Source organism: Nerophis lumbriciformis, linkage group LG12 (assembly GCF_033978685.3).
Source record: "Nerophis lumbriciformis linkage group LG12, RoL_Nlum_v2.1, whole genome shotgun sequence".
Lineage (NCBI taxonomy): Eukaryota > Metazoa > Chordata > Actinopteri > Syngnathiformes > Syngnathidae > Nerophis > Nerophis lumbriciformis.
The window spans coordinates 13,711,840-13,739,436 of NC_084559.2; the positions used below are offsets into that span (position 1 = coordinate 13,711,840).

General features: G+C 36.8%; 1 protein-coding gene across 3 annotated transcripts in view; it reads right to left on the bottom strand.

Moving 5' to 3' along the window:
- Positions 1 to 9,350: 9,350 nt before the first annotated feature.
- Positions 9,351 to 27,597, bottom strand: part of LOC133622906 (T-box transcription factor TBX1) — a 40,657-nt gene continuing 22,410 nt past the window's right edge. For all 3 annotated transcript variants that reach the window (XM_061985752.2, XM_061985751.2, XM_061985753.2), the window contains 3 exons: positions 24,052 to 24,119; positions 23,513 to 23,613; positions 9,351 to 10,180 (listed from right to left, as the gene is read on the bottom strand). In XM_061985752.2, coding sequence (XP_061841736.1) covers positions 9,798 to 10,180; positions 23,513 to 23,613; positions 24,052 to 24,119 — 552 coding nt within the window. In that variant the 3' untranslated portion in view covers positions 9,351 to 9,797. The remainder of the gene's footprint in view (positions 10,181 to 23,512; positions 23,614 to 24,051; positions 24,120 to 27,597) is intronic.

The following is a 27,597-nucleotide window of genomic DNA, read 5'->3' on the forward strand; positions in this document are numbered from 1 at the left end:
TATTTTTTTAATACACTGTAGCACTTTGAGGTTGTTTACTCAATGTAAAGTGCTTTATACAAATAAAATCTATTATTATTATTATTATTATTATTATTATTACAAACTTTTGACCATGACTGTAAATACAAAAAAAACAGACAAAATTTAAAAAAAAAATGGTGTCATGTTGTCGCTTTTTGACCCCCCACCCTGTCTTACAGATGTGGTCCATCCTGCTGAGCGAGCATCAGTCGGCCCCTGCAGACCGGCGACAGAACGCACCGGGCGGCCAACACATCTCCAACCTCCGCTTCCTGGCCAGACTAAACAGGATTATGTGCTGAGGGACAAACAACACTTTTATTGTCAGGTCTGCTTGTCTTTCACCATCATTACTCTTATATGTGTGACGCCAGAAATACAACAAAAAAAAATCAGTATTTTGTCAAATATCCCAAAGAAAGCTGATGAAAGCACATAGTCAATTAGTCTGCGTTTAAATGAGCGGGGAAGATGATTTAACCTTTGACACCTTTACAAGCCATTAAACAGCAAGAGGTCAAGCGGCCTCAGGCATCCTTTTCCCCCTCCAAGCAGCTGCGCTCAGGACACTAAAACACTTTATTCGGTTTCCCTTTGTATCAAAATGCTGCGACCAGGCTTTTTCACACACACCAAATATTATACTGATATATACATTTTTTTAATTTTTTTTTAATTTGTGTATGTTTACAAATAGTTAAATATTTGCTTGTCACTTCTACTTATATTTTCAAAGCAAGTTATCCATTCATTTCTATATAAAAACAATTCTAATAATCAAATGAAAAATATTTGTGTCAATAAAATACTTTTTTTTTGTACTAAATGCATTCGTTCTTTCAATTTTGACAAAAAAAGATATCTTTTAAACTTTATAACTATATAATCATGCCAAATATATTGATATATACTTTTTTTTTTTAAACGTGTACGTTTACAAATACCGTAGTTAAATATTTGCTTGTCACTTTTACTTATAATGTCAAAGCAAGTTATCCATTCATTTCTATATAAAAACAATTCTAATAATCAAATGAAAAATATTTGTCAATAAAATCCTTTTTTTTTTTTTTACTAAATGCATTCGTTCTTTCAATTTTGACACAAAAAGCCATATCTTTTCAACTTTATGATTATCCGATCATGCCAGATATTTCCGCCCGATTGTAGCTGAGATAGGCTCCAGCGCCCCCCGCGACCCCAAAGGGAATAAGCGGTAGGAAATGGATGGATGGATGGATGCTATACATTTTTTTTTAATGTGTATGTTTACAAATAGTTAAATATCTGTCAGGACTGGGACTTTGGCTTGGTTTGTTCTCCCGTGGTGCAAATGAACTGGACTGGTCAAGGCTTGAAGGTGGGTACATGATTTATTTTAAACTATCAAAAAAGGAATAAACAAAAAGCGCGCACAGTGGCGGAGAATAAAACTAGACTTTAAACACAAAACTTGCACATTGGCAGAAACTATGAACAATTAAACAAAACACTAACTGTGGCTTAACAAACAAAAACTTACTTGGCATGGAACCGGCATGAAAAAAAGAGTAGCAAGGGTCATCAGGGTGTGGAGAGTGTGCAGGAGCATAAATGTGGTGATGTCGTCAGGACGAACAACAGAAAATGAATGAACTTAAATACTATGGACATGATTAGTGAAAGCAGGTGCGTGACTCAAAACGTGAAACAGGTGCGTGACGTGACAGGTGAAAACGAATGGTTGCTATGGTGACAAGAGTGCACAATGAGTCCAAACGTGGAACAGGTGCGTGAGGTGACAGGTGAAACTAATGGTTGCTATGGTGACAAAACAAAACAAAAGTGCACAAAAAGTCCAAAATTTAAACCGAACATTACTAAAACAAAACATGATCACACAGACATGACAATATCTGCTTGTCACTTTTACTTATAATTGAAAAGCAAGTTATCCATTCATTTCTATATAAAAAACAATTCTAATAATCAAATGCAAATTAAATTGTGTAATAATATTATGGGGTGATAATAATAATTACTACTGTTAAATGATATTTAAAAAAAAATCAGATGCATTACACTTGAATTTCAATTAATCGTGATTAATCACAGGTTATTACCTGCATGCATAATGGTAATTAATGTGAAAAAAGCGGCCTTCTGAAGGCAGACGTTACTATGATGTGGCATTAGACACACCAATAAGCTTGTTTATAGATGTACAATAAAACTTCTCATAGGAAGTTGCCATTTGTTATAACATTGTGACATGATATAATGCACATTGATGAACATTGTGGAGGGGGGGCGTGGCCTGCGGACCTGCAGCGAAGCGGGGCGTGCCAGGACCGGCTTCGAGATCGGCGACAGGTGCGTAGATGGCCCACCTGGGCCTGCTTATCTAATCACCTGTCGCTGTGTTAAAAGGCAGCAGCCGGGGAGGAGAGGAGAGTTGGTGGTGGAGCACGAGCGAGAGCGAGACTGACACTGACACATGAACAGACAATTGCTGAAAAGCGCGAGAAGAGACAACATATTGAAAGAAAAAACATTCTGGAAGATTGGTGGTCTGAGGAACCCGGAGGCAGGAGTCCTCCACAAACATATTCAATATAAATGTGACAAATGCTGATTTGCATCTGCATCTCACTGCAAAGAAACAAGAACCGGGCTCCCACTAATTCAGTGTTATAGTGAGTTGTATTGTTCATGCACTTTTTTTTGCTGTGTTTATCTGCCACAAGTGGAAAGCCTACATTAAACCGGTCCGTGGTGCCAAAAAGGTTGGGCTATACTTTTGTGGCCTCCTCCTATAACACAGTAAAAGTGCACATTTCATAGTGGCCCACCTCCTGCTGGGTATGCCACACCTGTTAAAAAGATGGATTATTTGAGCAAAATAGGTTTTTTTGTGTACAAACCCCGTTTCCATATGAGTTGGGAAATTGTGTTAGATGTAAATATAAACGGAATACAATGATTTGCAAATCCTTTTCAACCCATATTCAGTTGAATATGCTACAAAGACAACATATTTGATGTTCAAACTGATAAACTTTTTTTTTTTTGCAAATAATCATTAACTTTAGAATTTGATGCCAGCAACACGTGACAAAGAAGTTGGGAAAGGTGGCAATAAAACCAAAATTAAATTAAATTAAAACCAAAACAAACAGGCTAAAGAACAGCTTCTTCCCCAGGGCCATAACCATCCTGAACGGACTGCCCCATTGTCCCTCATAACTGCCTTCTCTTCGGTGCAATAACCCATTCCACCAACCACCCTGTTTTTTTTTGTTTTTTTTTTCATGTATATATTCATTTCACACCATATTCATTGCACTTCTACATTTTTTATATTTTTATATATTTGCACATTGTTTTTCTAGCATGCACACATCGCACTGTATGGAATGGCCTCAATCTCGTTACCTTGCGTAATGACAATAAAGCTGATTCTGATTCTGATTCTGATTCTGAAATACTGATAAAGTTGAGGAATGCTCATCAAAGACTTATTTGGAACATCCCACAGGTGTGCAGGCTAATTGGGAACAGGTGGGTGCCATGATTGGGTATAAAAGTAGATTCCATGAAATGCTCGGTCATTCACAAACAAGGATGGGGCGAGGGTCACCACTTTGTCAACAAATGCCTGAGCAAATTGTTGAACAGTTTAAGAAAAACCTTTCTCAACCAGCTATTGCAAGGAATTAAGGGATTTCACCATCTACGGTCCGTAATATCATCAAAGGGTTCAGAGAATCTGGAGAAATCACTGCACGTAAGCAGCTAAGCCCGTGACCTTCCATCCCTCAGGCTGTACTGCATCAACAAGCGACATCAGTGTGTAAAGGATATCACCACATGGGCTCAGGAACGCTTCAGAAACCCACTGTCAGTAACTACAGTTGGTCACTACATCTGTAAGTGCAAGTTAAAACTCTCCTATGCAAGGTGAAAACCGTTTATCAACAACACCCAGAAACGCCGTCGGCTTCGCTGGGCCTGAGCTCATCTAAGATGGACTGATACAAAGTGGAAAAGTGTTCTGTGGTCTGACGAGTCCACATTTCAAATTGTTTTTGGAAACTGTGGACGTCGTGTCCTCCGGACCAAAGTTATAGGCGCAAAGTGTAAAAGCCAGCATGTGTGATGGTATGGGGGTGTATTAGTGCCCAAGACATGGGTAACTTACACATCTGTGAAGGCGCCATTAATGCTGAAAGGTACATACAGGTTTTGGAGCAACATATGTTGCCATCCAAGCAACGTTACCATGGACGCCCCTGCTTATTTCAGCAAGACAATGCCAAGCCACGTGTTACATCAACGTGGCTTCATAGTAAAAGAGTGTGTGTACTAGACTGGCCTGCCTGTAGTCCAGACCTGTCTCCCATTGAAAATGTGTGGCGCATTATGAAGCCTAAAATAGCACAACGGAGACCCCCGGACTGTTGACCAACTTAAGCTGTACATCAAGCAAGAATGGGAAAGAATTCCACCTGAGAAGCTTCAAAAATGTGTCTCCTCAGTTCCCAAACGTTTACTGAGTGTTGTTAAAAGGAAAGGCCATGTAACACAGTGGTGAACATGCCCTTTCCCAACTACTTTGGCACGTGTTGCAGCCATGAAATTATAAGTTAATTATTATTTGCAAAAAAAAAATAAAGTTTATGAGTTTGAACATCAAATATGTTGTCTTTGTAGTGCATTCAACTGAATATGGCTTGAAAATGATTTGCAAATCATTGTATTCCGTTTATATTTACATCTAACACAATTTCCCAACTCATATGGAAACGGGGTTTGTATAATCCATGTTTATATAGTGTTGCTTATGGAGTGTGTGACGCACAAATATGTGTATTTGATTGGTAACACTAAATTGGCCCTATTGTGTGAATGTGAGTGTGAATATTGTCTGTTTGTGTTGGCCCTGTTATGAGGTGGCGACTTGTCCAGGGTGTACCGCGCCTACCGCCCGAATGCAGCTGAGATAGCCTCCAGCGACCCCCCGCAAACCCCAAAAGGGACAAGCGGTAGAAAATGGATGGATGGATGGATAAATAGAGCTAAATACGTCCATGCATTTTGTGCCGCCTTCTTCCCCCTGTATTGTAACAGAAACAGCCTGGTTTTGAAGAATAAAATACTGTTTTAGCGATCAAGAATATTTCAGTTGTTTTCATCCTTCTTTGTGTGGGACATTGTTGATTGTCATGTCATGTTCGTATGTACCCCACCCCACGCCTTCACCACCGCTTGTTTCCCCTCGGGGTGATGGACGGCTGGCAGCGCTTCATAGCAGCAGTTGACCTCCAGGGTCCCAACTCCCCACCCCTCTGTTGCGATTTAATAATAATAATAACTGGGATTTATATAGCGCTTTTCTAAGTACCCAAAGTCGCTTTACATGTAGAATCCATCATTCATTCACACCTGGTGGTGGTAAGCTACTTTCATAGCCACAGCTGCCCTGGGGTAGACTGACGGAAGCGTGGCTGCAATTTGCGCCAACGGCCCCTCCGACCACCACCTATCATTCATCATTCAATTCACCGGTGTGAGTGTCCTGCCCAAGGACACAACAGCAGCGATTTTTTGGATGGTAAGAGGCGGGGAGCGAACCTGCAACCCTCAGGTTTCTGGCACGCTTGCTCTACCCACTACGCCATGCCGCCCCCAGTGAGTTGTCGTGTTTATATGTAACATGTTTATGTGCATGGAGGTTTTTTCCCACTCCAGGCTAGGCCCCCTTAGGAGCCCAGTCTAGATTGTATTTTTTTTACTCATGTTCTTCCCCAGCGTTTTACCTTTTTTTCATCTTTTACGGGGCGGGGCGCCTTTGGCGACCCATCAGCGTTCCTGTTCTGTAACCCTGTACACTGTTTTGTTTGTCTAATCTTGAACGGGTTTGTGCTGAAAACATAGTTTCGTTGTACTTGTGCAATGACAATAAAGTCCTATCCTATCCTACATTGTGGACACCGTCTTTGCTCCGCAGTAAGTCTTTGCTGTCGTCCAGCATTCTGTTTTTGTTTACTTTGTAGCCGGTTCAGTTTTAGTTTCGTTCTGCATAGCCTTCCCTAAGCCTTGTCTTAGGGCAGGAGTCGGCAACCCGCGGCTCCGGTTTGATCACTCTGATGCGGCTCAGCTGCATACTTGCCGACCTTTCCCCCCCCCCGATTTTCCCGGGAGCCTTCCGGATTTCAGTGCCTCTCGCAGAAAACTCCCGGGATTAATATTTTCCAATTTTCACCCTTACAATAATAATAAGGGCTTGCCGTGATGGTGCAGCATTTGGCGCCCTATATACTCTGTACAAACAGCGTGCCAGCCCAGCCTCTTATCATATGCATCTTCTGCTTGCACACGTAAGTGACAGCAAGGCATACTTGGTCAACAGCCACACAGGTTACACTGACGGTGGCCATATAAAACAACTTTAACACTCTTGCTAATAATGCGCCACACTTTGAACCAAAACCAAACAAGAATGACAAACACATTTCGGGGGAACATCCGCACCTTAACACAACATAAACACAACAGAACAAATACCCAGAATCCCATGCAGCCCTGACTCTTCCGGGCTACATTATACACCCCTGCTACCACCAAACCCCACCGCCCACCCCCCTCTGTTTGTCGGTTGAGGTGGGCGGGGTTTGGTGAGTTAGGGCTGCATGGGATTCTGGGTATTTGTTCAGTTGTGTTTATGTTGTGCTACGGTGCAGATGTTCTCCCGAAATGTGTTTGTCATTCTTGTTTGATGTGGGTTCACAGTGTGGCGCATTATTAGTAAGAGTGTTAAAGTTTTTTATACCGCCACCGTCAGTGTAACCTGTGTGGTTGTTGAACAAGTATGCCTTGCTGTCATTTACGTGAGACCTTTTGTTTACACATAGCACAAAGCAAAAAAAAAAACTTTGTATGCAGTGTTATTTCATTTTAAATTTCAATAGATTGTTGTGGCTCCCATTGTTTTCTTTAATTTGTGAAACTGGTCAATATGGCTCTTTGAGTGGTAAAGGTTGCCGACCCCTGTCTTAGGGGCACTCACCTTTTGTTTATTTTTGGTTTAAGCCATACTTGCCAACCCTCCCGAATTTTCCGGGAGATTCCCGAAATTCAGCGCCTCTCCCGAAAACCTCCCGGGACAAATATTCTCCCGAAAATCTCCCGATTTTCAGCCGGAGCTGGAGGCCACGCCCCCTCCAGCTCCATGAGGACCTGAGTGAGGACAGCCTTTTTTCACGGGAGGACAACAGGGTGACAAGAACTAAATCATCCAGACTAGAGACAAATTGTATTATTATGTTTATAAATATATTTATTAATTTTTTTTTAAATAACTAAATACATTTTTACTATATTTTGCTAAAAACATCAAAATTAATTGTATTTTTATTTGTATTTTTTTCTGACTCCTTATTACATCCAGCCATAGAATTATACATTCAAATAAACATATTTGAAATAATTCATTTTAAATTATCATGATAATTCATTTAAAATGACCATATTTAATTATTAAAATAATTGCTTGTTTATCAACAACTTTAGCATTTCATTCATTACATTTTGAAGCTCTCAGAAGCCAAGTTATGTTATATTCCTTAATATTCATTTATGCAAGTTTGAAGTATCAATTATCTAAACACAGTTTTGTTTGCATATTTTCAGGATGTATATATATATATATATATATATATATATATATTAGAGATGCGCGGATAGGCAATTATTTCATCCGCAACCGCATCAGAAAGTCGTCAACCATCCGCCATCCACCCGACCTAACATTTGATCAGAACCGCACCCGCCCGCATCCGCCCGTTGTTATATATCTAATATAGACGATGCAAGGCATTAGTGAGGTTATAAAGCTTTTGCCTGTTAAAGAAAGGAGACTGATCCAATGCAGCACAGACATTTGCGTGCCACGCTGTCACGACCCAGACGCACACCAGTGCGCAATCATATGGGAACCGCGCTGAGCGCACCTCCAAGCGCGTCTCGCTGCCGGCGACGGCCGGGTATGGGCCCGACGCTCCAGCGCCATCCATTTTCAGGGCTAGTCGATTCGGCAGGTGGGTTGTTACACACTCCTTAGCGGGTTCCGACTTCCATGGCCACCGTCCTGCTGTCTATATCAACCAGGGTGAGCCCCACCCCTTTCGTGAGCGCACTGCGCGCGGAGTGACCCCTGTTACGCGCCCCCGGCAACAGGGGTGGCGGGCAGGTAAGCTGCGCGGGCGGAGCGCGCGGAGTGACCCCTGTTACGAGCTCCCGGCCACGGGGGTGGCGTGCAGGTAAGCTGCTTACCTGCTGCGCGTGACGCCGGCCGCGGCGAAGGCGGACGAGGCGGGGTGTCGGTGCGGTGGGCGCGGTGGTGACCCTGGACGTGCGTCGGGCCCTTCTCGCGGATCGCCTCAGCTACGGCTCCCGGTGGGGCCCTCTCGGGGGAAGGGGCCTCGGTCCCGGACCCCGGCGAGGCGTCCCTTCTCCGCTCCGTAAAAGTGTCCATCTCTTCTTTTTTTTTTTCTTCTGTTGTGGCATATGCTGCAGGTGCCTGCTTGTTTTTCGTATGTGGGTAACAACATTTAACTATGTATATATATTTCCGAATTGGTTTAACTGCCACCCGCCTGAATCTATTTAAAATGTAATTTTTTTTAATTTCAACCGCCCGACCCGACCCGACCCGACCCGACCCGCGGATAAAATCGAATTTTTTTTAATTTCATCCGCCCGATCCGCGGATAATCCGCGGACTCCGCGGTTGTGCCCGCAAACCGCGCATCTCTAATATATATTTATATATATATAAATATTTATATATAAATATATATATATATATGTATTAAATACTTGACTTGGTGAATTCTAGCTGTCAATATACTCCTCCCCTCTTAACCACGCCCCCAACCACGCCCCCCACCCTCCACCCCCCACCTCCCGAAATCGGAGGTCTCAAGGTTGGCAAGTATGTTTAAGCATTAGACACCTTTTTACCTGCACCCTGCCACCCGCTGTTTCTGACATCTACAAAGCATTTAGCTACCGGCTGCCACCTACTGGTATGGAAGAGTATTACGCGGTTACTCTACCGAGCTCTAGACAGCAGACGACACTCAACAACAACACATATTTTGCAGACTATAATTACTGGTTTGCATAAACATTTTTTAACCCAAATAGGTGAAATTAGATAATCTCCTACGGCTACACCAGACTGTATCTCACTGCTATAATCCATGTTTATATAGTGTTGCTTATGGAGTGTGTGACGCGACAAATACGTGTAATTTGCTGCATTGCAAGAACGTAACGTTTATTTTTACAGACACCGAACAGTCATTCTGCTTCTTTTTGGTTTACTTAGAGTTCCTGCGAGTCAGTGCCGTGGTGATGTTCACCTTTGCTTCTCTCCTCCGACAACAACAAATGGGATGTGTTTCGACAACCCTCAGCATGCAAACATCTTGTCAACCTACACGGTGGAGGAACTATATAACATATGGCTTTTCTTCTTTTTTTTTGGGAAAGCTTTAGAAACAAGGAAAATCCAAAAGTGCATTCAACACACACACCAAAAAAAAAAATCAATTCCAGTCTGTGATCAAACGTGTTCTCCTCTCAGTCGTCTGCGCTGGTCGGGTCGGAGGCGGGGTTCTTGCAGCCTGCAGAGGTGGCTTAAATAAATACAGCAGGGGGAGTCTGTGAACGCACTAGACCCTCCAAAAGTTCCGGTTTCCACTTCACACCACACCCCTTTGCAGTCGTTATCTGGGGCCGTAGTCGTAGTTTGAGGGCCCGCTGGTGGCCGAGTACATGTTTGCTGTGGCGGGGTTCATGTGGTGGTGGTACGTGTGTCCTCGGATGCCGGGTAAAGGGTAAGGGGACGGCCTGGTCTTGGCCCCTAAGTAGTGTTCGTAGCTGGTGGGGTACTTGTAGGGATGGTGGTGCAAGGTGTCCGGGGCCAGACTGTGAGGGTCTGACCGGAGGTCGTGGGGAGGGCTGGGGCGACCACCGGAGAGGGGGACGGTGTGGAGGCCTCCTGGGACCGGGAGGGCGGGGCTGAGGACCCGGGACATGAGCTGGTGGGCCGGGTCGGCGTGGATCGGCGTTCCGCTGGGGTCTCTCTCGTAGTCCCGCCTGTTGTCGTCTGTGCGGCAAGACAGTAGACATTTAGTACTTTTTAGAGATGTTGGCCGATAAATGCGTTAAAATGTAATATTGGAAATTATCGGTATCATTTTTTTTATTATCGGTATCGTTTTTTGTTTTTTTTTATTTTTATTTTTTAAATTTTTTTTATTAAACCAACATAAAAAACACAAGATACACTTACAATTAGTGCACCAACTCAAAAAACAACAATATATCAATATATATCAATACAGTCTGCAAGGGATACAGTTAATAATAACAATATATCAATATATATCAATACAGTCTGCAAGGGATACAGTTAATAATAACAATATATCAATATATATCAATACAGTCTGCAAGGGATACAGTTAATAACAATATATCAATATATATCAATACAGTCTGCGAGGGATACAGTTAATAATAACAATATATCAATATATATCAATACAGTCTGCGAGGGATACAGTTAATAACAATATATCAATATATATCAATACAGTCTGCGAGGGATACAGTTAATAATAACAATATATCAATATATATCAATACAGTCTGCAAGGGATACAGTTAATAAAAACAATATATCAATATATATCAATACAGACTGCAAGGGATACAGTTAATAATAACTATATATCAATACAGTCTGCAAGGGATACAGTTAATAATAACAATATATCAATATATATCAATACAGTCTGCAAGGGATACAGTTAATAATAACAATATATCAATATATATCAATACAGTCTGCAAGGGATACAGTTAATAATAACAATATATCAATATATATCAATACAGTCTGCAAGGGATACAGTTAATAAAACCAATATATCAATATATATCAATACAGTCTGCAAGGGATACAGTTAATAAAAACAATACATCAATATATATCAATACAGTCTGCAAGGGATACAGTTAATAATAACAATATATATCAATACAGTCTGCAAGGGATACAGTTAATAATAACAATATATCAATATATATCAATACAGTCTGCAAGGGATACAGTTAATAATAACAATATATCAATATATATCAATACAGTCTGCAAGGGATACAGTTAAAAATAACAATATATCAATATATATCAGTACAGTCTGCAAGGGATACAGTTAATAATAACAACATATCAATATATATCAATACAGTCTGCAAGGGATACAGTTAATAACAATATATCAATATATATCAATACAGTCTGCGAGGGATACAGTTAATAATAACAATATATCAATATATATCAATACAGTCTGCAAGGGATACAGTTAATAAAAACAATATATCAATATATATCAATACAGACTGCAAGGGATACAGTTAATGATAACTATATATCAATACAGTCTGCAAGGGATACAGTTAATAATAACAATATATCAATATATATCAATACAGTCTGCAAGGGATACAGTTAATAATAACAATATATAAATATATATCAATACAGTCTGCAAGGGATACAGTTAATAAAAACAATATATCAATATATATCCATACAGTCTGCAAGGGATACAGTTAATAATAACAATATATCAATATATATCAATACAGTCTGCAAGGGATACAGTTAATAATAACATTATATCAATATATATCAATACAGTCTGCAAGGGATACAGTCAATAGTAACAATATATCAATATATATCAATACAGTCTGCAAGGGATACAGTTAATAATAACAATATATCAATATAGTCTGCAAGGGATACAGTTAATAATAACAATATATCAATATATATCAATACAGTCTGCAAGGGATACAGTTAATAACAATATATCAATATATATCAATACAGTCTGCGAGGGATACAGTTAATAATAACAATATATCAATATATATCAATACAGTCTGCAAGGGATACAGTTAATAAAAACAATATATCAATATATATCAATACAGACTGCAAGGGATACAGTTAATAATAACTATATATCAATACAGTCTGCAAGGGATACAGTTAATAATAACAATATATCAATATATATCAATACAGTCTGCAAGGGATACAGTTAATAATAACAATATATCAATATATATCAATACAGTCGGCAAGGGATACAGTTAATAATAACAATATATCAATATATATCAATACAGTCTGCAAGGGATACAGTTAATAGTAACAATGTATCAATATATATCAATACAGTCTGCAAGGGATACAGTTAATAACAATATATCAATATATATCAATACAGTCTGCAAAGGATACAGTTAATAATAACAATATATCAATATATATCAATACAGTCTGCAAGGGATACAGTTAATAATAACAACATATCAATATATATCAATACAGTCTGCAAGGGATACAGTTAATAATAACAATATATATCAATACAGTCTGCAAGGGATACAGTTAATAATAACAATATATCAATATATATCAATACAGTCTGCAAGGGATACAGTTAATAATAACAATGTATCAATATATATCAATACAGTCTGCAAGGGATACAGTTAATAATAACAATATATCAATATATATCAGTACAGTCTGCAAGGGATACAGTTAATAATAACAACATATCAATATATATCAATACAGTCTGCAAGGGATGCGGTTAATAATAACAATATATCAATATATATCAATACAGTCTGCAAGGGATACAGTTAATAATAACAATATATCAATATATATCAATACAGTCTGCAAGGGATACAGTTAATAATAACAATATATCAATATATATCAATACAGTCTGCAAGGGATACAGTTAATAATAACAATATTTTTATATTGTTTTACTTTCTTTTTTATTCAAGAAAATGTTTTTAATTTATTTATCTTATTCTATAAAAATTTTTTTAAAAGTACCTTATCTTCACCATACCTGGTTGTCTAATTTAGGCATAATAATGTGTCAATTCCACGACTGTATATATCGGTATCGGTTGATATCGGTATCGGTAATTAAAGAGTTGGACAATATCGGAATATCGGATATCGGCAAAAAGCCATTATCGGACATCCCTAGTACTTTTTGGTATTATTTGTGTATCAAAATGTCAATTTATGAATGATGTATTCCCAGCCGCTTCCTGCTCCATCACTGATATAATATAATTGGTAGCCATGGTTGAATTTTTGACCACTCTTCTTGACAAAATTGGTGCAATTCAGCTAAATTTGTTGGTTTTCTAACATGAAGTGAATTATATTTATATAGCGCTTTTCTCTAGTGACTCAAAGCGCCTTACATTGTGAAACCCAATATCTAAGTTACATTTAAACCAGTGTGGTGGCACTGGGAGCAAGTGGGTAAAGTGTCTTGCCCAAGGACACAACAGCAGTGACTAGGATGGCGGAAGCGGGGATTGAACCTGCAACCCTCAAGTTGCTGGCACGGCCGCTCTACCAACCGAGCTATACCGCCCCATGGACTTGTTTCTTCAGCATTGTCCACACGTTTAAGTCAGGGACTTTGGGAAGGCCATTCTAAAACCTTCATTCTAGCCTGATTTAGCCATTCCTTTACCACTTTTGACGTGTGTTTGGGGTCATTGTCCTGTTGGAACACCCAACTGCGCCCAAGACCCAACCTCCGGGCTGATGATTTTAGCTTGTCCTGAAGAATTTGGAGGTAATCCTCCTTTTTTTCATTGTCCCATTTACTCTCTGTAAAGCAGCAGTTCCATTGGCAGCAAAACAGGTCCAGAGCATAATACTACCACCACCATGCTTGACGGTAGGTATGGTGTACTAAAGATTAAAGGCATATTAACATATTGCTGGGTATTGTGACAAAACAGCTGAATTTTTGTTTCATCTGACATCACATGGACAAAGATAAGACCTTCTGGAGGAAAGTTCTGTGGTGAGATGAAACAAAAATTGAGCTGTACATTTTCAGTAGACTCATAATAAATTCATAAAAGAAGCAAACTTCATGAATGTTTTTTTGTGACCAACAAGTATGTGCTCCAATCACTCTATCACAAGAAAATAAGAGTTGTAGAAATTACTGGAAACTTAAGACAGCCATGACATGATGTTCTTTACAAACTTTTGACCACGACTGTATTTCCTACGGAAGTCATACTGGCTCACAAAACATTTAGTAAGATTTATACATTTAAAATTTCAATGATGTTAAATTTGTTATTTTCCACACAAAATAATATTACTTAACAATTAAAAAAAAAAAAAAAATAATAATAATAATATTTATACATTTAAAATTTGAATGATGTTAAATTTGTTATATTCCACACAAAATAATATTACTTAACAATAAAAAAAAAAAAAAAAAAATAATAATAATATTTATACATTTAATATTTGAATGATGTTAAATTTGTTATTTTCCACACAAAATAATATTACTTAACAATTAAAAAAAAAAAAAAATAATAATAATAATATTTATACATTTAAAATTTGAATGATGTTAAATTTGTTATTTTCCACACAAAATAATATTACTTAACAATTTAAAAAATAATAATAATAATAACAATAATATTTATACATTTAAAATTTGAATGTTGTTAAATTTGTTATTTTTCACACAAAATAATATTACTTAACAATTAAAAAAATAAATAAAAATAATAATAATAATATTTATATATTTAAAATTTGAATGATGTTAAATTTGTTATTTTCCACACAAAATATTATTACTTAACAATTTAAATAATAATAAAAATAATAATAATAATATTTATACATTTAAAATTTGAATTATGTTAAATTTGTTATTTTCCACACAAAATAATACTACTTAACAATTAAAAAAAAAAAAATAATAATAATAATAATATTTATACATTTAAAATTTGAATGATGTTACATTTGTTATTTTCCACACAAAATAATATTACTTAACAATTTTAAAAAAATAAAAATAAATAATAATAATAATATTTATACATTTAAAATTTGAATGATGATTTGTTATTTTCCACACAAAATAATATTACTTAACAATTAAAAAAAAAATAAAAAAATAATAATAATATTTATACATTTAATATTTGAATGATGTTAAATTTGTTATTTTCCACACAAAATAATATTACTTAACAATTAAAAAAAAATAATAATAATAATAATAATATTTATACATTTAAAATTTGAATGATGTTAAATTTGTTATTTTCCACACAAAATAATATTACTTAACAATTTAAAAAATAATAATAATAATAACAATAATATTTATACATTTAAAATTTGAATGTTGTTAAATTTGTTATTTTTCACACAAAATAATATTACTTAACAATTAAAAAAATAAATAAAAATAATAATAATAATATTTATATATTTAAAATTTGAATGATGTTAAATTTGTTATTTTCCACACAAAATATTATTACTTAACAATTTAAATAATAATAAAAATAATAATAATAATATTTATACATTTAAAATTTGAATGATGTTAAATTTGTTATTTTCCACACAAAATAATACTACTTAACAATTAAAAAAAAAATAAAAAATAATAATAATAATATTTATACATTTAAAATTTGAATGATGTTACATTTGTTATTTTCCACACAAAATAATATTACTTAACAATTTAAAAAAAATAAAAATAAATAATAATAATAATATTTATACATTTAAAATTTGAATGATGATTTGTTATTTTCCACACAAAATAATATTACTTAACAATTAAAAAAAAAAAAATAATAATAATATTTATACATTTAAAATTTGAATGATGTTAAATTTGCTATTTTCCACACAAAATAATATTACTTAACAATTAAAAAAAATAATAATAATAATAATAATAATAATCAAGGTAGGAGTGGCTCCAAGTACAATTCTGCTCAGGGCCCCAATTTGTGGTACCTCGGTTTTCATTCCGTTTCCAGAAGGTCTGCCGTAGACCGAATCAAAACCATAGCATTTTTCTCCCATAATAAATATTACATTCCAAACACGCAGAAATACGATCGCAAAGTACATTTTTGTAAAGAATAATTCCAGTTCTAAATGCGGAATAAACATAAACGAGGAATGAAATGGATAAATGAACATTTACCCTCACTGAAGAAGGAGGAGAGAGCCCAGCGTACTCTTCTCACAAGTTATTTCTTGATTGTCTCCTCGTATTCCTTATCAAAGTGCTGGCAGTTGCAACTTTCTTTGGCCCCAAGGTGGATTATTTGGCAAGAGACGGTGAAAAGCCCTTTTGTCTGACGCTCTGAGTTACTGCTTAACTAATCCTGCTCTGACGTGAAGAAACACGGAGTTGTTTGTTCATCATCCCGTGTGTTTTCTATGAACAAACAAACCACACACACATAATTTCGACAACTGAAGGAATCGGTTTGACTCGAAAATGCGAAAAGTTGGGCGTGCAAAAACCGAAGTACCACTGAATAAATACCTTTTAATGTATTTTAATTGCTAGTATTTCATGTTAATATACAGTACAGGCCAAAAGTTTGGACACACTTTCTCCTCATTCAATGTGTTTTCTTTATTTTCACGACTATTTACAAACCCCGTTTCCATATGAGTTGGGAAATTGTGTTAGATGTAAATATAAACGGAATACAATGATTTGTAAACCCTTTTCAACCCATATTCAGTTGAATGCACTACAAAGACAACATATTTGATGTTCAAACTCATAAACTTTATTTTTTTTTTAGCAAATAATAATTAACTTAGAATTTCATGGCTGCAACACGTGCCAAAGTAGTTGGGAAAGGGCATGTTCACCACTGTGTTACATGGCCTTTCCTTTTAACAACACTCAGTAAACGATTGGGAACTGAGGAAACTAATTGTTGAAGCTTTGAAAGTGGAATTCTTTCCCATTCTTGTTTTATGTAGAGCTTCACTCGTTCAACTCCGCTGTCGTATTTTACGCTTCATAATGTGCCACACATTTTCGATGGGAGACAGGTCTGGACTGCAGGCGGACCAGGAAAGTACCCGCACTCTTTTTTTTACTATGAAGCCACGCTGTTATAACACGTGCTGAAAATTTTTAATGCATGTTAAATGGTAAAATAGGGGTATTTTGGGTGGGGGCAAGCACTAATTGATTTCAATTTTGATTTCAATTTACAGTATTTTGGTCATATCCAATTAAGCTCGTAAGTTGAGGTACCACCGTAGATTTTAACCGCAATCAATGTTATATATGCGTGTTCAAACTAAAGAAACCAACCTACCAATGTTTGTCCGTGCGATAAGCAAGAGAGTGTCTATTAGCTGACTTTTGCTTGCGTTTATTTACGAGTTAGAATGCATAAAAAAAAGAAAAACATTTGCTTGTCTTACAAACCCCGTTTCCATATGAGTTGGGAAATTGTGTTAGATGTAAATATAAACGGAATACAATGATTTGCAAATCATTTTCAACCCATATTCAGTTGAATATGCTACAAAGACAACATATTTGATGTTCAAACTCATAAACTTTATTTTATTTTTGCAAATAATAATTAACTTAGGATTTCATGGCTGGGAAAGGGCATGTTCACCACTGTGTTACATCACCTTTTTTTTTAACAACACTCAATAAACGATTGGGAACTGAGGAAACTAATTGTTTGCTTTGAAAGTGGAATTCTTTCCCATTCTTGTTTTATGTAGAGCTTCAGTCGTTCAACAGTCCGGGGGTCTCCGTTGTTGTATTTTACGCTTCATAATGCGCCACACATTTTCGATGGGAGACAGGTCTGGACTGCAGGCGGGCCAGGAAAGTACCCGCACTCTTTTTTTTACGAAGCCACGCTGTTGTAACACCTGCTGAATGTGGCTTAGCATTGTCTTGCTGAAATAAGCAGGGGCGTCCATGGTAACATTGCTTGGATGGCAACATATGTTGCTCCAAAACCTGTATGTACCTTTCAGCATTAATGGCGCCTTCACAGATGTGAAAGTTACCCATGTCTTGGGCACTAATACACCCCCATACCATCACACATGCTGGCTTTTCAACTTTGCGCCTATAACAATCCGGATGGTTCTTTTCCTCTTTGGTCCGGAGGACACGACGTCCACAGTTTCTAAAAACAATTTGAAATGTGGACTCGTCAGACCACAGAACACTTTTCCACTTTGTATCAGTCCATCTTAGATGAGCTCAGGCCCAGCGAAGCCGACGGCGTTTCTGGGTGTTGTTGATAAACGGTTTTTCGCCTTGCATAGGAGAGTTTTAACTTGCACTTACAGATGTAGCGACCAACTGTAGTTACTGACAGTGGGTTTCTGGAGTGTTCCTGAGCCCATGTGGTGATATCCTTTACACACTGATGTCGCTTGTTGATGCAGTACAGCCTGAGGGATGGAAGGTCACGGGCTTAGCCGCTTACGTGGAGTGATTTCTCCGGATTCTCTGAACCCTTTGATGATATTACGGAGCGTAGATGGTGAAATCCCTAAATTCCTTGCAATAGCTGGTTGAGAAAGGTTTTTCTTAAACTGTTCAACAATTTTCTCACGCATTTGTTGACAAAGTGGTGACCCTCGCCCCATCCTTGTTTGTGAATGACTGAGCATTTCATGGAATATTCTAGTTTCTTCAAAATAGCCACCCTTTGCTCTGATTACTGCTTTGCACACTCTTGGCTTTCTCTCCATGAGCTTCAAGAAGTAGTCACCTGAAATGGTTTTCACTTCACAGTTGTCGGATAAAATCTGTTCAACAGGGCCGTACGTTCGATACCCGTGATCTACAATGTAAATAGTCATGAAAATAAAGAAAACGCATTGAAATGAGAAGGTGTGTCCAAACTGTCGTCATGTACTGCGTGTGTATTTATTATTAGGGACCCCAATGTCCCTTTGGGACAGAGGACCCTATTGTAATTGTAAGGTTTTATTATTATTATACCGGCCGCCTCTTTGAGCTGTAATTTGACCCTTTTAACATGCTTCAAAACTCACCATATTTGACACACACATCAGTAATAAAAAAAAAAATCAAACCCCAAAACTCAAAATTGCGCTCTAGCGCCCCCTAGGAAAAAACACAGACAAAACTGCTTGTAACTTCCGGTAGGAATGTCGTAGAGACATGAAACAAAAACCTCTATGTAGGTCTGACTTAGAACTACATTTCATACATTCAGCAAAAATCAACAAGAAGTTGGCAATTCCCCCTTCAAAACAAAAGTTTACTAAAAACAGTCACTTTTGCCTCTTTGAGCTGTAATTTGACCCCCTTAACATGCTTCAAAACTCACCAAACTGGACACACACATCAGGACTGGCAAGAATTGCGATCTAATAAAAAAACCCAACCCTAAAACTCAAAATTGCGCTCTAGCGCCCCCTAGGAAAAAACACAGACAAAACTGCTTGTAACTTCCGGTAGGAATGTCGTAGAGACATGAAACAAAAACCTCTATGTAGGTCTGACTTAGAACTACATTTCATACATTCAGCAAAAATCAACAAGAAGTTGGCAATTCCCCCTTCAAAACAAAAGTTTACTAAAAACAGTCACTTTTGCCTCTTTGAGCTGTAATTTGACCCCCTTAACATGCTTCAAAACTCACCAAACTGGACACACACATCAGGACTGGCAAGAATTGCGATCTAATAAAAAAACCCAACCCTAAAACTCAAAATTGCGCTCTAGCGCCCCCTAGGAAAAAACACAGACAAAACTGCTTGTAACTTCCGGTAGGAATGTCGTAGAGACATGAAACAAAAACCTCTATGTAGGTCTGACTTAGAACTACATTTCATACATTCAGCAAAAATCAACAAGAAGTTGGCAATTCCCCCTTCAAAACAAAAGTTTACTAAAAACAGTCACTTTTGCCTCTTTGAGCTGTAATTTGACCCCCTTAAAATGCTTCAAAACTCACCAAACTGGACACACACATCAGGACTGGCAAGAATTGCGAACTAATAAAAAAACCCAACCCCAAAACTCAAAATTGCGCTCTAGCGCCCCCATAGGAAGAAAACACAGACAAAACTGCTTGTAACTTCCGGTAGGAATGTCGTAGAGACATGAAACAAAAACCTCTATGTAGGTCTGACTTAGAACTACATTTCATACATTCATCAAAAATCAACAAGAAGTTGGCAATTCCCCCTTCAAAACAAAAGTTTACTAAAAACAGTCACTTTTGCCTCTTTGAGCTGTAATTTGACCCCCTTAACATGCTTCAAAACTCACCAAACTGGACACACACATCAGGACTGGCAAGAATTGCGATCTAATAAAAAAACAACAACCCCAAAACTCAAAATTGCGCTCTAGCGCCCCCTAGGAAAAAACACAGACAAAACTGCTTGTAACTTCCGGTAGGAATGTCGTAGAGACATGAAACAAAAACCTCTATGTAGGTCTGACCTAGAACTACATTTCATACATTCAGCAGAAATCAACAAGAAGTTGGCAATTCCCCCTTCAAAACAAAAGTTTACTAAAAACAGTCACTTTTGCCTCTTTGAGCTGTAATTTGACCCCCTTAACATGCTTCAAAACTCACCAAACTGGACACACACATCAGTACTGGCAAGAATTGCGATCTAATGAAAAAACCCAACCCCAAAACACAAAATTGCGCTCTAGCGCCCCCTAGGAAAAAACACAGACAAAACTGCTTGTAGCTTCCGGTAGGAATGTCGTAGAGACATGAAACAAAAACCTCTATGTAGATCTGACTTAGAACTACATTTCATACATTCAGCAAAAATCAACAAGAAGTTGGCAATTCCCCCTTCAAAACAAAAGTTTACTAAAAACAGTCACTTTTGCCTCTTTGAGCTGTAATTTGACCCCCTTAACATGCTTCAAAACTCACCACACTGGACACACACATCAGGACTGGCAAGAATTGCGATCTAATAAAAACCCAACCCCAAAACTCAAAATTGCGCTCTAGCGCCCCCTAGGAAAAAACACAGACAAAACTGCTTGTAACTTCCGGTAGGAATGTCGTAGAGACATGAAACAAAAACCTCTATGTAGGTCTGACTTAGAACTACATTTCATACATTCAGCAAAAATCAACAAGAAGTGGGCAATTCCCCCTTCAAAACAAAAGTTTACTAAAAACAGTCACTTTTGCCTCTTTGAGCTGTAATTTGACCCCCTTTAACATGCTTCAAAACTCACCAAACTGGACACACACATCAGGACTGGCAAGAATTGCGATCTAATAAAAAAACCCAACCCCAAAACTCAAAATTGCGCTCTAGCGCCCCCATAGGAAGAAAACACAGACACAACTGCTGTAACTTCCAGTAGGAATGTCGTAGAGACATGAAACAAAAACCTCTATGTAGATCTGACTTAGAACTACATTTCATACATTCAGCAAAAATCAACAAAAAGTTGGCAATTCCCCCTTCAAAACAAAAGTCTACTAAAAACAGTCACTTTTGCCTCTTTGAGCTGTAATTTGACCCTTTTAACATGCTTCAAAACTCACCAAACTGGACACATACATCAGGACTGGCAAGAATTGCGATCTAATAAAAAAAAACCAACCCCAAAACTCAAAATTGCGCTCTAGCGCCCCCATAGGAAGAAAACACAGACACAACTGCTGTAACTTCCAGTAGGAATGTCTTAGAGACATGAAACAAAAACCTCTATGTAGGTCTCACTTAGACCTACATTTCATATATTGACAACCCCCAGCAAAAATCAACAGGAAGATTGCAATTCCCCCTTCAAAAGAAAAGTTTTGTAAAAACCGGTCACCTTTTTTCAAACATTATCTCCTTTGAGCGCATTTGTCGTGTCAGCTTCAAACTAGCACAGGAAAGAGATTAAACCCTTCTGATTAAAAGTTGACGAAAGAGTTTTAATTACTGCTCCGGTTTGGATTTCATGTGCCGTCAAAGTCGGTCCCGTCCATCGCTGCTTGCAGCTTTAATTAGGGCCCGCATGGCCCATTGTATAAGGACTCTTTATGCAATGGGACATAAGGACCTATTGAATTTGTAAGGTTTTATTATTATTATTATACCGGCCGCCTCTTTGAGCACTAATTTGACCCACTCAACATGCTTAAAAACTCACCATATGTGACCCACACATCAGGACCTGCGAAAATTGTCTTTTAATAAAAAAAACGAACCCCAAAACTCAAAATTGTGCTCTAGCGCCCCCTAGGAAAAAAAACTAGACTGCCTGTAACTCCCACTAGGAAGGTCGGAAAGACATGAAACAAAATTCTCTATGTAGGTCTGACTTAGACCTAGATTTCATAATCGTACATCCTTGGGCAGAAATCAACAGGAAGTTGGAAATTCCCCCTTCAAGACAAAAAAGTACTAAAAACAGTCACTTTTGCCTCTTTGAGCTGCAATTTGACCCCCTTAACATGCTTCAAAACTCACCAAACTGAACGCACACATCAGGACTGGCAAAAAGTGTGATCTAATAAAAAACCTAACCCCAAATCTCAAAACTGTGCTCTAGCGCAATTTTTTAATAAAACGCACAAAAAGCTGCTCCTCGGATGAAAAAACTGACAAAACTGCCTGTAACTCCCACTGGAAAGGTCGGAGAGACATGAAACAAAAACCTCTATGTAGGTCTCACTTAGACCTACATTTCATAATCTGACAACCCCCAGCAAAAATTAACAGGAAGTTTGCTATTCCCCCTTCAAAACAAAATGTTTGTAAAAACCGGTCACCTTTCTTCAAAATCTATCTCCTCTGAGCGCGTTTGTCGTTTCGGCTTCAAACTAACCCAGGAGAGAGATTAAACCCTTGTGATTAAAAGTATAGATGGGGGTTTTAATAACTGCTCCGGTTTTGATTTTATGACCCTTCAAAGACCCGCTGCGCTGCTGTTTTTTTAAGATGGCTGCTTAAAAGCAGGAAGCACCAACGTGCCCACACAATGCAGACAAGGTAGGTACACTAGACAAAAGTATTGGGAGAATTCTGACTAAAAGTAGACTAAAGTTTTGGGACACTTATGACTACCAATGGACAAAGGTATTGGGACAGTTAGGACTAAAAGTAGACAACAGTATTGGGAAACTTGGGACTACCACTAGACAAAAGTATTGGGACACCTACACTGGCCAAAAGTATTGGGACACTTAGGACTACAACTTGACAAAAGTATTGGGACACTTAGGACTAAAACTGGACAATAGTATTGGGACACTTAGGACTAGCACCTGCCAAATACGCGGGCCCGACCAATGCTGCTTGCAGCTTTAATTTTATAGATATTTTTCGAAGCCAACGTGCTGCAAAGGCCTGACTATTTATGTCCTGACCGTGAACGGAACAAAACACGGCTCGTCTTGGACACGGGGCTCCGTCGTTAAAGATGACAGAAGCAGACTCGGTCTCACGTCGGGCCAGCCTACATGAGGTGGAACAAAACAGCGAGCTGCAAACCTTTCTCTGCTCCGTTGTGCTGAGGCGGGGATGACATCGGGTTTCTTGTTCTGGCAAAAGCACTCATTATTGGCAGCGAGCCCGGCCTGTGATTCCTGGGCCTGCGGGGGGGACGGAGACAGGAGTCATTTAATGAAAAGGCTCTGACCACAAGCATCCGCCAGGCTTGTGTTCTGATGCGTGTTGGGGGAGATCAATGCATGCAAACATATTCTGGAGCATTCTGAGATTAATAAAACTTCCACTTCAGAGTAATATGTTTAGTTTAAGCTTGAAAGGGGGGAAAAATGAGCAGCGTTTGGAAGAAAGTGAGTCACTAGTTTCCGTAGCAGATGTGTGGACTTCACATCCATCAATCACGGAAAAAGCAGCAGAGATGATCTTTGAAATGGTATCCGGTGTTTTGTAAAAAGCTCCTCCAGTCCTGGTTGTGTACGTTCACAAAGCAGGTTGCACCTCATGCATGCGCTAAAATAGACTGTTTTCTAGTGTTTTGTTGCACCTTACATGACTTTTTCCACAGGAGAGTATACACTCACCAGTCCTCGGGGTCGCAGTCCCGGAAGCCTTTGGCGAAAGGATTACTGGCGATCTTCAACTGTGTGATCTAAAATCACAAGGAAATAGTTGTTGTTTTTTAATTTATTTTGAATGCTCTCATCTGACATCACTTGAAATTGTATGAAACAATGTCACCAAATACAGTACACCGCATATTTTAAACGAACACAGGCTTTATTAAATGTATTTAATAAATTCATTTATGCAGATTTTCTTTCACTGAGAAGTCGAAGCATACTGAGGCCATTTTTATATGTTTTATTTTGGGGAAAAGATGCTAAAAAACCGTTATTCTATATATATATATATATATATATATACATATATACACAGAGGCTATTTCATCCCTACAAGCCTGATTCCCTGATTTTATTCCCTGATAAAATCCCTACAAGCCTGTTTCGCAGGGAAACCTGCAAAAGAGGCTTGTAGGGATGAAATAGCCTGTGTGTTTTTTCCTGACCTAAGGTTTCTGTGGTTTATCGTTATACAGTGCTCAATACCAGGGTAGAGTGGAATATACGTTAGGTCAGGAAATAGCACAGAGGCTATATCATCCCTACAAGCCTGATTCCCTGATTTTATTCCATGATAAAATCCCCTGGCGAGCAGGGAAACCTGCGAAACAGGCTTGTAGGGATGAAATAGCCTCTGTGTTTTTTCCTGACCTAACGAATATATATATACAGTATATATATATATATATATATATAGTCAAGGTTTCTGTGGTTTATCCGTTATACAGTGCTCAATACCGGGGTAGAGCGGAATATACGTTATATCAGGAACTAACACAGAGGCTATTTCATCCCTACAAGACTGATTCCCTGATTTTATTCCCTGATAAAAGGGAAACCTGCGAAACAGGCTTGTAGGGATGAAATACCCTCTGTGTTTTTTCCTGACCTAATGGATATATATATATATATATATATATATATATATATATATATATATATATATATATATATATATATATATATATATATATAGTCAAGGTTTCTGTGGTTTATCCATTATACAGTTCTCAATACCGGGGTAGAGCGGAATATACGTTATATCAGGAACTAACACAGAGGCTATTTCATCCCTACAAGACTGATTCCCTGATTTTATTCCCTGATAAAAGGGAAACCTGCAAAAGAGGCTTGTAGGGATGAAATAGCATCTGTGTTTTTTCCTGACTTAACTTAATATATATATATATATATATATATATATATATATATATATATATATATATATATATATATATATATATATATATATATATATATATATATATATATATATACATATACATATATATATATATATATATATATATATATATATATATATATATATATATATATATATATATATATTTTTTTTTTTATTTTTTTATTTTTTTTTTTATTTATTTTATATATATATATATATATATATATATATATACACAGTACAGGTCATATTTATTTTATTTATTTTCATGACTATTTACATTGTAGATTGTCACTGATGACATCAAAATTATGAATGAACACATGACAATAAAGGGTGAAAAATAACAGAAAAATGTTTTTATATTTTAGTTTCTTCAAAACAGCCACCCTTTGCTCTGATTACTGCTTTGCACACTCTTGGCATTCTCACCTGTGATGTGAAAACCATTTCCGGTGACTACCTCCGGAAGCCTTGTTTTTAGTTATTTCACCTTTTTTTGTTAAGTAGATAACTCCACATGTGTTCATTCATAGTTTTGATGCCTTCAGTGACAATCTACAATGTAAATAGTCATGGAAATAAAGAAAACGCATTGAATGAGAAAGTGTGTCCCAACTTTTGGCCTGTACTGTATATATATATATATATATATATATATATATATATATATATATATATATATATATATATATATATATATATATATATATATATATATATTAGTCTAGTAGTAGTAGTCATTTTATTTCAGACCCAGGGGGATCCATATCACAGAATATACAACAATAAAACCCAAATAGAAGAAATACAAATAGAAATAAAAAAACAAAAGAACAAAACTTGTATTTAAAAAAAAATTAAATTAGAAAATAACACTCCACAATATTCAATGTCCAGCATACATGCTTACTGTTAGTTTTCTCATTACATTTACATGACATATTTTTTCTTTTCTTTTTTCTTATATTTTTAGGGCTGCAAGCAATAAATCGAATAGGAAAAAAAAGAAGCTTTGATTAATCATTTAATGAGTGGAGTGGCCGGAACTTTAAATACGCAGACATAGTTTCCGCAAAAGAGCGCACATGAGAGCGGTGGTGCGTGGGTGATGTGATTTGTGTGGCGGCGAACAGCGCAGATTTATTTTGTATATTTTCTTAAAAGTACAGTTAATGTTGATGATGTGCATTCATTAGAAAAAAGAATGAAGGTCATGGCAGGCAGAAAAATTGTTGTTTATTTCAACTATTTTCCCCAAAAATACACATTGAGGCTATTAAGTGTGTTTTATCTGATTAATCAAGCAAACTAATCGATAAATTAGTCACTTATGAAAATAATTGAAGTATTTTTTGGTTTGTTTGATTTTATTTTGGCCAAAGAAGCTTGAGCTGCAGGCCGCACAGCATGGACACCCCTGATTTATTGTATTATATAAGCTTATATTTAATAATAACTCCTTTTTTGCAAACACAAGCTGCCAAGAACAATAAAAGTTTATCTCGGCTCTTGGTGATCCATTAATATCATATATATTTGCTTCCAACATGACAATAACAGATCAATTAGTCAATCGTACTTATTACACATTGCTGGGTATTAATACATTTGTTCTTTTGGCAGCTACTTTTACAAAATGAAAACGGCCGAGTGATGTAACCACTTTTTTTTTTAACATTTATTTTCCAAGCTTAGTTCAACTCAGACAAAAGGAAAAATCATGTTTTGTTGGAACATCAACAAAATGATTGTATCCACAATTCACATGTTGTATTAAAAAGTCAACAACAAAAAAATGTGCATCAATTTTGGTCGTCTTATATTTTAATATGCATTTCTTTCTAGTTTAATATATTTTTGTATGTCACCATTAATGCTGCTTTTTATATTATGACTGATAACATTTAAATCGAAGTCAAGTCAAACTTTATTTATTCAGCACATTAAAACAATAAAGCAATAAAAACAAAAAACTGTGAATAATACAGTAAAAAGTAAAGAAATAACAGCAAATGTTACTCATATTTGGACTTTATTTGTCGTTATTTATATTTTGTGAAAAATTAACATTGGTGTTAATTTTCAATCTAAGAAGATAAAAAAAAAATTATATCAAAATCAAATTACAGTATGTTATTTATGTAGTTTGATCATTTTCCTCAACTGATGTACTAACATCATGTGGTTTATTTTGTACAATATATTTCTTTTTTTGTTTTATTTGAGTCATATATTTCATTATTTTGTATTATTTGAGTCATGGTGTATTCAAATGAATGCCTCCCTTTGTTTAATCATTTAATTGTGTTATTATTACA